Source organism: Onychomys torridus, chromosome 3, assembly GCF_903995425.1.
Source record: "Onychomys torridus chromosome 3, mOncTor1.1, whole genome shotgun sequence".
NCBI lineage: Eukaryota > Metazoa > Chordata > Mammalia > Rodentia > Cricetidae > Onychomys > Onychomys torridus.
The window spans coordinates 29,312,475-29,324,993 of record NC_050445.1 but is presented as its reverse complement, the minus strand read 5'-3'; the positions used below and the strand labels follow the sequence as shown (position 1 = coordinate 29,324,993).

At 38.3% G+C, this 12,519-nt stretch overlaps 1 protein-coding gene across 1 annotated transcript in view; it reads left to right on the top strand.

Annotated features, from left to right (window-relative positions):
- The window catches only part of Mgam2 (maltase-glucoamylase 2 (putative)), an 83,375-nt gene extending 74,995 nt beyond the window's left edge, over positions 1 to 8,380 (top strand). Inside the window, exons 46-48 of the mRNA XM_036181843.1 lie at positions 3,686 to 3,859; positions 5,117 to 5,906; positions 6,195 to 8,380. Coding sequence (XP_036037736.1) covers positions 3,686 to 3,859; positions 5,117 to 5,906; positions 6,195 to 8,380 — 3,150 coding nt within the window. The remainder of the gene's footprint in view (positions 1 to 3,685; positions 3,860 to 5,116; positions 5,907 to 6,194) is intronic.
- Positions 8,381 to 12,519: the final 4,139 nt, after the last annotated feature.

Below are 12,519 nucleotides of genomic sequence, written 5' to 3'. Positions count from 1 at the left end.
GACTGAACAAGGCACCGATCTATGAGTTTAGCAGAATATCATTAGGAATCATTTCATTGATTTTATTTTTTTTAAGACCAGTCACATTTAGTTCTACCCTAGGAGTCTGGGCTATCCAGTTTCCAGTTTCTGGCCATCCAAGCAGTGTCAGGTAGAGATTCCCTCTTATGAAGTGGGCCTCAAGTTAAATCAGACATAGGTGGGCCACTCCCATATGTTCTGTGAGACCATTATTGCCCCAGCACATTGTGCAGGCAGGACAGATTGAAGGTGGAGGGTTTTGAGGCTGGATTCATGTCTACAGAGTACCTTCTCACACCAAAGAGACTAAAAAGTAGAGGAGAAGGCTTCTAGTTCACACTAGCTTGGACTCTCTGTGGTCAAAGAACTGAGTAGTTATCCACAGCAATGGGACTCCACTGTCAGTTTTCAGAGGGTGAACTTCTGCCCTAACATCAATCTGGGTTATTTAGGGATTTCCATGGGACTTACTCATCCAACAACTCAACCAATTGTAACCCAGGTCCACCCCTGGAAGCCTTGCCCAGCTACCAAAGATGGCCAGTTCAGATAATATTCTCCATTACAAGGAATCCTTACTAGAATCACCCTCGTAGATTCCAAGAAGTTTCCTCTGTACTAGGTTTCCACATTGCCCCACCCCTACCTGATTTCTCCTGCTCCCATCCTCTCTTGCCTCAGCTCACCCATAGAATCTATTTCCTCTTCCCAGGGATATCCATGCTTTCTCCTCCAACCGTCTTCTTTAGCTAACCTCTTTGGGTCTGTGACATGTAGCTTGTCATTTACTTGATAGTTAATATCCACTTATAAGAGAATACATATTATGTTTGTCTTTCTAGGTCCATGTTATCTCACTTGGGATGATTTCTAATACTTCCATCCATTTGCCTGGACATTTCATATTTTTTGATGTCATTTTAACTGCTTATTAATACTCCATTGTGTACATATACTGCATTTTCTCTATCTGTTCTTCAGTTGAGGGACATCTAGGTTGTTTCCAATTTCTGTATATCATGAGTAAAGCTTTAATGAACATAGTTGAGCAAGTGACCTTGTGGTAGATTGGAGCATTCTTTGAGTATATGCCCAAGAGTGATATAGATGAGTCTTAAGGTAGATCGATTCCTAGTTTTCCAAGGAACTGCCATATTGATTTCCATAGTGGCTGTACAAGTTTGCACTCCGGACTCCTACTATACAACATGGTAGCCACTGGTCATCTGTGGCTGTTGCACACTTGAAATGGGACTGGTCTAATTTGAAATATTCAAATGCTATATTTCAAGAAAGAGCCTAAAAGATCTCATGAGTATTCTTATAATGAATACACCCTAAACTACCTGTTTAATATTTTTTCTTATAACATTAGTGTGTCTTTAAATAATGTGTAACTCTAAAGTTCAATTTCCTTGTTATTCTAAATTAATACTAATGAGTTCTTCTATGACATTTGATATCTTTTCCCACTCTAAAGATCAGTCTGTGATGAAAGGAACTCTCATATTTCTCTGAGGACTGGGAGTTATTACCTATGCCACAGTGGTTGGTAAACCAGCTTGGTGGCAGGGTGGTGGTGGTGTTTTTTCATTTGTTCATTTCTGTAGTATGAATATTTCTATTAAGTAGCTTTCAAAGTTAAAATAATTTTAATAATAAACTCTCCTAAATCAATAAGATACAGTCTAAATATTTCCTTCAAGTTATTTTTTTTCTTGATTTTTCTTCTTGGTTCTGCATGTCCAGTCAGTCACAAAATGTACTATTGCTTATTTATTTTTAATGAAATTTTTATGTGTATGTGTGTTTGAGAAGGTCAGAAGAAGGTATCGGATCCCTCAAAGCTGTAGTTATAGGTGGTTGTGAGCCTGACACTGGTGATCAAATTGAATTTGGGTTCTCTGGAAGAGCAGCAAGTGCTCTTAACCACTGATTCATCTCTCTAGCTCCAGATTTATTTGTATTGACATGGAATCTCATCCTTTCCTGTCCAGACTGATTTTGAACTTGCTATATAGCCAGAAGGCCTTCAAAGTGTGATACTTCCTCCTTAGCCTCTTCAGGTCCTGAGATTATAGTCATATACTATTGCATTGGACTCTGTTTGTTGTTAAAAATGTAACGGAATGTTTTTATTTCTTTTTCTAATGTTATCATCAGAATCAAGCCACATGCAGCTTTGCTCTATTGTCTCTGTCTCCTTGATTTTTTTTCATAGAATTGTCGTAACTTGGTCTTTTATCCAGTTTCATTTCTCTGTTTACTTAGAATCTGCTATATTAGCTGCACACATGTTGCCTGCAACTCTTAACTGCCCTAAGTCTCCTGGAGTTCCATGTATTCATTGATGCTTTTTATGTATATTCTATTTCCATAGTTAATTTTCTTCAATTTCCTTATCACCCATAGTATTTTTTGCTATGATTTTCATTTTGCTTTAATTATGTAACATCTCATAATTTATCTCATTTTAACTTGTAGTGATATTTAATATAAAATACTTCAAGGTTTAGGCAATTTATTGTGTTCTTTGCAAATGTTCTTAATTCAGTGACAGTTTACTATGCTTCTGTATTATACCAACATACCATCATTATACCCCATCCATGCCACTTAGCTCTGTGAAAATGGATGACTTCACCTCCAATTATCTTAATTTCCTTATCTGAAAAACAGAAGGAATGATACTTTATTATAAGAATTAGTAAGAGTACACCAAAAATAATTTCCAGAACATTTCTTGGTTCATACATCACCTTTGACATCGTGTTAGGATTTTCCAGTGGAACACAACTGATAGAATTGATACACACACACACACACACACACACACACACACACACACACACACACTCAATCACATACATACACGCACACACACACAAGAACACACATATAAAAGGAATTTATTAGAGTGGCTTACAGGCTGTGTCCTGCCTAGACTAATAATGGCTGTATTCTGACTAAAAAGCTAAGAATCTAGATGTTGTTTGGTCCACAAAGCTAGATATCTTAGCTGATTTTCAGTCTGTTAGAATCTCAAAGCAGTAAGTTTTAATACTAGTAAATGAATGCCACCTAAATAGGATAGATAAAATTGCCAGAGAGAACGAAGGCAAGCAGGAAAAAAAGAAAAAAGCTTCCTTTTGGTTTTTATGTGGGCTGCCACTAGAAGGTATGGGCCAGTTTAGGGTGGTTCTTCCCACTTCAAATAAAACCCTTCACAGGTGTGTCCAGCAACTTGAGTTTTCATTGATTCAAGATATAGTGGGCAATTAAGGTTATCCATCACAGACATCATCAAATTTCCCATTCATGGCTGGTACTTGGGAACTATGTCTTCATGAAATATTTAATAAAAAAATAGAAACAAGGGCTGGAGAGATGGCTCAGCAGTTAAGAACACTTGCTGGTCTTTCAGAGGTCCTGACTTCAATTCCCAGCAACCACATGGTAGCTCACAACCGTCTATAATGGGATCAGATTTCTTCTTCTGGTGTGCATGAAGACAGAGCACTTATATGCTTAAATACGTGAATAAATAAATCTTCAAACACAGTACAATAAAAGTCATTAAAGTATTTTCACATTGTAATGTAGAACATAGTTTACTGTGTATTACATATGTGTTATATGTTTAATTCTTATGAATTATTTATAGGACACCTTGAAAATCCAGGTCGTACATAATCAGTATCTGAGTAACTCAAATCCACTGAAAGTTGGATACATTAGAATCTGGGGTTTAAACTCTTCTTATGTGGCACATGTCAGTCTTACCTACAACAACCAGCCATTCACTGAGAACAATTTCACAAGTGACCCCTACAATAAGGTATGTCTGAAAGGAATGCCATCATAAACTCACTTTATTATTTTATTAAATTACCTCTGCTATTAATATCTCATATGTGTGATACATATTAGAAGTGTTGTGCCTCCATGGAAATACATTTCCAGAAAGATATGAGGACTGGATTGTAAAGTATACAAAATTGGTGGTCTTCTGTTCCTAGTCTGATATCGATGATCTGTAGTCTGATGATATCCTCTCTGTTGTGTTCACTATGAATTTGATTAGCTTTGAGTACACTGGGCTCCTAGGCTACCTAACAAAAGCAGCAACATTTTTGCTCAGAGGCTAAAGACAAGGAATGGTTATGAAAATCCCACTCTTCTTCCTGCAGTGTGCCCATCCCTGGGCAAATTAATGTGTCTTTGAAGTTTTAAGTTGGCGCTTAACTATTACTATCATTAAGTGATGATGCTACACTTATAGTCTAAGATATGCTTCTTTGACTAACAAAACAGAGGGCCATAAATCCCAGACTACTAAAACTATTAAAGATGGGTTGCTCATAGGATCGCAGCCTGTGTGATCCTAACTTTACAATCCAAATAGTAACTTCACACCATGGATTAATTATAAATGGATGCAGTAGCTCAAGCAGAATGGTTTAGAGAAGGGAAAAAGGTCAGCTATGGTTCCTGCTTCTAAATGGGGAAAACAGTGTCCCTACCAGTATTGGGAACTGGAAAATGAGGATTCTGAGCAACCAAGTAGATTTCCCCACTGTGGTCTTCTGAGTTACATACTTAGATACAGTAACATATTTCTTGTATTACTGGTTTCAAATTTACTCTGAAAGTATTGTTTCTAATTAACCTAGCTGTAGATAATGACTGAGTTCCATTTTGGGAAAACTCTATAGCATGTTTAATGCCTATTATTTGCTAGACACTATTAGGGGTGACAGTAATAAGGACATGAAACCCGCCCATCTTATGTCAGGAAAGGAAAATGTCAATGACAAAATGACAAAACAAAATAAATGTTAGTTATAACATGTAAATATTTGAAAAACAAAACACAGCTTGGACATAAGAGAGTGTGAAAAAGGAATGTATTGCACTTGGTTATAGAACACCTCACCATGGTGATCTGAGACCAATAAAAGCTGAAGAAATTTGTGTCATTTGCTCTTTGGGAAAGAATGAACACTTTTTTTTTTCTGAGATAAAGGTTGAACAGTGACTTCAATATAATGTTTGGTAAGTTCTAATATATCAATGTAATCTTTTTTTTTGGCAGAAACTAACAATTCAACTGACTGAAAAGAATATGAACTTAGAAGAGCTGACTGAAGTTATTTGGGTTTATGGAGATCCTGCACTTCCCACACCAATGACAACCAGTGTATTTCCCACAAGCTCTCACCCATCTGCAAATAGCACTGAAATAACTACACCTTTCCCGACAAGTCCTGCTACTGCTAACACTAGTGATGTGATTCCGTTCACAACCACAACTCCTGAACCAACTACTGAAGACACTACAACCAACACCACATTTCCTGACATAACTACACCTTTCCCTACAAGTCCTGCTACTGCTAACACTAGTGATGTGATTCCGTTCACAACCACAACTCCTGAACCAACTACTGAAGACACTACAACCAACACCACATTTCCTGATGTAACTACACCTTTCCCGACAAGTCCTGCTACTGCTAACACTAGTGATGTGATTCCGTTCACAACCACAACTCCTGAACCAACTACTGAAGACACTACAACCAACACCACATTTCCTGATGTAATTACACCTTTCCCTACAAGTCCAACTACTGCTAACACTAGTGATGTGATTCCGTTCACAACCACAACTCCTGAACCAACTACTGAAGACACTACAACCAACACCACATTTCCTGACATAACTACACCTTTCCCTACAAGTCCTGCTACTGCTAACACTAGTGATGTGATTCCGTTCACAACCACAACTCCTGAACCAACTACTGAAGACACTACAACCAACACCACATTTCCTGACATAACTACACCTTTCCCTACAAGTCCTGCTACTGCTAACACTAGTGATGTGATTCCGTTCACAACCACAACTCCTGAACCAACTACTGAAGACACTACAACCAACACCACATTTCCTGATGTAATTACACCTTTCCCTACAAGTCCAACTACTGCTAACACTAGTGATGTGATTCCGTTCACAACCACAACTCCTGAACCAACTACTGAAGACACTACAACCAACACCACATTTCCTGACGTAACTACACCTTTCCCTACAAGTCCTGCTACTGCTAACACTAGTGATGTGACTCCGTTCACAACCACAACTCCTGAACCAACTACTGAAGACACTACAACCAACACCACATTTCCTGACATAACTACACCTTTCCCTACAAGTCCTGCTACTGCTAACACTAGTGATGTGATTCCTTTTACAACCACAACTCCTGAACCAACTACTGAAGACACTACAACCAACACCACATTACCTGATGTAATTACACCTTTCCCTACAAGTCCAACTACTGCTAACACTAGTGATGTGATTCCTTTTACAACCACAACTCCTGAACCAACTACTGAAGACACTACAACCAACACCACATTTCCTGATGTAATTACACCTTTCCCTACAAGTCCAACTACTGCTAACACTAGTGATGTGATTCCGTTCACAACCACAACTCCTGAACCAACTACTGAAGACACTACAACCAACACCACATTTCCTGATGTAATTATACCTTTCCCTACAAGTCCAACTACTGCTAACACTAGTGATGTGATTCCGTTCACAACCACAACTCCTGAACCAACTACTGAAGACACTACAACCAACACCACATTTCCTGATGTAACTACACCTTTCCCTACAAGTCCAACTACTGCTAACACTAGTGATGTGATTCCGTTCACAACCACAACTCCTGAACCAACTACTGAAGAAACTACAACCAACACCACATTTCCTGACATAACTACACCGTTCCCTACAAGTCCAACTACTGCTAACACTAGTGATGTGATTCCATTCACAACCACAACTCCTGAACCAACTACTGAAGACACTACAACCAACACCACATTTCCTGATGTAACTACACCTTTCCCGACAAGTCCTGCTACTGCTAACACTAGTGATGTGATTCCGTTCACAACCACAACTCCTGAACCAACTACTGAAGACACTACAACCAACACCACATTTCCTGATGTAATTACACCTTTCCCTACAAGTCCAACTACTGCTAACACTAGTGATGTGATTCCGTTCACAACCACAACTCCTGAACCAACTACTGAAGACACTACAACCAACACCACATTTCCTGACATAACTACACCTTTCCCTACAAGTCCTGCTACTGCTAACACTAGTGATGTGATTCCTTTTACAACCACAACTCCTGAACCAACTACTGAAGACACTACAACCAACACCACATTTCCTGATGTAATTACACCTTTCCCTACAAGTCCAACTACTGCTAACACTAGTGATGTGATTCCGTTCACAACCACAACTCCTGAACCAACTACTGAAGACACTACAACCAACACCACATTTCCTGATGTAACTACACCTTTCCCTACAAGTCCAACTACTGCTAACAGTAGTGATGTGATTCCGTTCACAACCACAACTCCTGAACCAACTACTGAAGAAACTACAACCAACACCACATTTCCTGACATAACTACACCGTTCCCTACAAGTCCAACTACTGCTAACACTAGTGATGTGATTCCGTTCACAACCACAACTCCTGAACCAACTACTGAAGACACTACAACCAACACCACATTTCCTGATGTAATTACACCTTTCCCTACAAGTCCAACTACTGCTAACACTAGTGATGTGATTCCGTTCACAACCACAACTCCTGAACCAACTACTGAAGACACTACAACCAACACCACATTTCCTGATGTAACTACACCTTTCCCTACAAGTCCAACTACTGCTAACACTAGTGATGTGATTCCGTTCACAACCACAACTCCTGAACCAACTACTGAAGACACTACAACCAACACCACATTTCCTGACATAACTACACCGTTCCCTACAAGTCCAACTACTGCTAACACTAGTGATGTGATTCCGTTCACAACCACAACTCCTGAACCAACTACTGAAGACACTACAACCAACACCACATTTCCTGATGTAACTACACCTTTCCCTACAAGTCCTGCTACTGCTAACACTAGTGATGTGATTCCGTTCACAACCACAACTCCTGAACCAACTACTGAAGACACTACAACCAACACCACATTTCCTGACGTAACTACACCTTTCCCTACCAGTCTTCCCACTGCTGACACTGGTGATGTGACTAATTTCACCACAACTACTGAAGAAAGTCTTGTTGACAATGCAACTAGTACTACACTTCCTCCAAGAACTATACCTTTCCTTAACAGTACTTCAGTTGTTAGCACTAGTGCTGTGGGCCCTATCACAATGACAGCTATTGAAACAAGTACTCTGAATGCTGCAAACTCTACTCTGGTGCCATGATGTCACTCAAGGGTCTGGTGGAGTGGTTCTCAACCTTCCTAGTTCTGTGACCATTTAACAGAGTTCCTCATATTGTGGTCAACTTCAACCATGAAATTATTTTGTTACTGTTTTACAACTGTAATTTTGCTGCTGTTATTAATAATAATGTATGTTATCTGATATGTGTCCCCTGTGGAGGTCTTGAGAGCCATTGCTACAAAAATTTGTGAATGTACTTAGCATAGCTTGGTTTCCAAAAATGGTTTTTGTCTCATCTTAGATATAGATACTCTAAGAACGACAACAATTGTAGATGTATAAGGATGTATCCATTCCAAACATAACTTCTACCACAGAAGGTATACATGCTTACCTGATGTCTGAACGCATACAATTATTTCTTATGTTAGCTATTATACCTATGGCCTTATTGGCCTTCATTTGCAATCTTCGTACCTCATTACCATACCACACCACATTCTGTGAGTACTACTGCTATAGGTTTTGTGAAATAGTCCCACTCCTACTGTTTTCTCGGGTTATGAGGCCTAATCCAATATTGGAGAGCCCTAATGATACTGAAGTTATCTCACTGACAACAATTGTTTACATTGTAGATTCTTTAACTAATGATGTGAAAAGTAGCATTTTATTTTCCTATGGACTTTTCCAAACATTCTATCTTAGCTGTCTATACAGTAGCTTACTATCATACATACTAACACCATTTTTTTATTTCAAGGGGATTCCAGCTATTGGTATAGACATTGAAACTGCCACTGTTATAGAAGTTTATAAATCTCGACTTCAAGTACTGAAGTCATTAAATTATAGACACAGCAATTTTACTATCAAAGAAAATAAATATAAGATTACAGGTGCTAAAAATATAAGTTTCCTAGTCTTGCAATAATTACTCTGTTAGTGACACGATAGAGCTTTCATAAGCATATTGAACCTTCCTCATCTGAAATGCTTGGTACTAAAACTGTTTCAGATTTTATATTCCACATGTCTGAACATTTCCATCTGTAGAGTAATATATAAAATCCAAACATGACATTCATTAATGTTTATATATACCCTAGACATATAGAGCTTGAAGATTATTTCATATAACATTTAAAATAATTATATGCAAAAACCAAAGTCCATGGTGTGAAATTTTCCACTGGTGGCATTATGTTGGTACTCAAAATGTGTTATATTTTTGGATTAGGAATACTCCAACTTGTATGACTATAGATACCAAACTGCTCTAGAATTTCAAAATCACTTTTCTGAGCTAGTTTTAGGCCCTCACTGTTTCCACTAATGACTAACTTTGATGTGCCTACAAACTAGAACTTATCCAGACTGAGGTATGACTATAGGCATAGCCCCAGGAGGCAGTCTATCCTGGATTGGAGTTTCTAATCCTGGTCACCTATCCTTTACTTTGTTGTTTTATTGTCAAGTCTCTCCTTTGGTGTGTTAGAGGTTCCTGGATGGTTCTGATCTCTCATAAACAAATTTACCACACACCTTTGACCTACTGCTTCCTTATCAATCCTACCCTTGTCAATAGAGTCACAGATATTACCCAGTCTAGCCAGTTGGGCACTATTGAAGGTGTGAGCAGTATTCTCAAAATATAGTTATGAAATGTGTGGGTGCCCCAGACTCTTTGTAAAGTCAATAGCATAAAAATCTGTTTTTATAATACCAAATTGTTATTTGTCTCTTTTACTCTTGTTCTCTTACTGGTACATAGTGGCATTTTTCAGAGACTCAATGTGGCATTGCAATAGATAACTATAGAAGCAGTATGAAGGTGCTTTTGCTATTAAGATATTGAAAAGACTCAAGACATAAAACAATACCATTCTTCTTACTCGTTGTTTTTGCCTTTGAAAATATGCTTATTTTTCACAAAGATACTATTTATATTAACATGTAGTAGACATATTGTTGTTTTTAATTAATGAAAATAAATATTTATGAAATATTTTGTAAGTGACTCAATTTAAATTTTGCATGCAGTAAGTATTAACAGGTATAATTCACATAAGTGTCATGGTATCTTCACAGAGATCCTGAGGCCAGAGAATTTGAAAGCCACTTCCTTAGGTTTACAGTGTATCTTATTTCCATCCTCATGTACTGGTCAATTATACCAACAACAGCCCCAGAATCTTTGATTTACTCTGCTTGAACATCCCTTCCTCTTCTACAAATATATTTCTGATTTTCTGACCTGCCATAACAGAGATACTATGTTTTGGATCATTCAATGGCACTCCATATGAAGAACATAGATTCATCAGTTATACTTGTTTCTTGAAATTGACATACAAGTTACAGCCATTTGAACAAAGATGAGACTTTATGTTAGGGATTACATGGCTCTTGCCTGACCCTTCCAACCCAAACCTCATAATTTTCTTCATGGAATGTCATGGACTCCTTTACTTGTACCTCCACTAAGTGATGTCCAATGTGCTTCATTTTTGGAAGTACAAACTTAGGAGTGAGTTGTGGGCTGGAAAGTTTGTTTTGTTGTCTGTGATGTATATGAACATGTACATGTTTTTGTATTTGTGCACATGTGCATGTGGGAACACATACATGTGTAACTTCATGTGTGTAGATGCCAGAGGTCAATATAGAGAGTTTTTATTAGTCACTTTCCACCTATTTTTAAGACAAGATCTCTCAATGAAATTGAAGCTCATTTGTTAGGTAGACTTGCTTGTCAATGAGCTCAGGGATTTTGCCAGGTTTCGGGTTATAGTTGATATCCTAGCTCTCACTTCTCCAAAGAAGTTTCCAGGCCCAGGCTACCAATTCAAAACATCAGAGGGCTACTAATGGTACATCCTCCACCCCTATAATTAGTACACCTTCACTAAATGTGTCCTTTCTCCCTACTTATCTCACATCCTCTAAATCACAAGTTAACAAGATTCCTTTCTCTCTTGCTAGGAATTCAGGATCACCCTCCAACTACTCTCCTCCTAGAATCAGAGATGCCCTGACTACAAGCTGTAAATGGATCATTATACATCAACTCGGAGACATAAAGTTCCTCCCCTGAAACCTATAAGAAGGAGCTTGCCTCAACCCCTGCCATGATGCTCTCTGTTCATTATATTTTTATGATATCAATAACTTTTAATAATCTCTTTCACAAAAGGATAATCTGACTCAGTGTCCCCCTTGAATCCGAAGTCTAAGATATTTCAGTGTGCCTAGATAAATACACCAGTGAAAAATAGATTTTAAGAGCCACATGGTTTAAAATTTCTAACCCATAAAAGTTTCCTTATACCACACCTTCCAGGACATCAGCATCTGATTTGGTACTTCCTCAAAAGTTTGCCTACTGAATTGTTGGTGTTGGGCAATACTATAAGTGGTTTAGGAAGATGCTCTAAAGAGACATGAACTTGGAAAACTCTCTTTGATCAAGGTGGCAAGACGTTCTGTTTACATGTCATGAGGCTGGGAAGTAGTTCTAATCAGTCCAGGAGTTGAGTTCTTTTGTAGATTCTGAGGGTGAAGAGCCTTAAATATTGTCATATTCCACCAATGACAGTCAAAATGATGAGCTTATTACTTCTTGTGTCCTCAGTACATGTCACCAGTGTGAGAAGAGGGACCACTCCATCAGGAAGCAGGGCTACAATGTCAGATCACAGACATTGGAGCTGTGAGATAGAGTTTACTGAAATCATATTCTTGATCACTAAGGCATTAAGATCCTGCCAAACACCTTGGGACAACCAGAGTAGGGGTGACTTCTCAATTACATAATGAGCAAGGCAACTCATAGATTGGCAACGTGATTTTAAATCTAATTAAGAATTAATAGACATAGCATCCAGAAAATCCCAAGTAAGCACACTCTCTTGGACTTCAGTAACCACTAAAACTCCATGAAATGTTTGTACTTAGTTTATTCTTTCCCCGTAGAGTTCTTGAACAAGCGTTATACTGTGGGGCTAATGACTTACTTTTCTCTACTTTGGTTTTTACTTATCCTCACAGCTCAGTTCAGTCTGCCTTCCCAGATAGGCTCTTCACACTGAATGACTTACATGTGGCAATATAACATATGGATGGATAAACAATAAAAAGTTGTATTAGGGGCAACCAAAGCCTCCAGATGCTTTAAC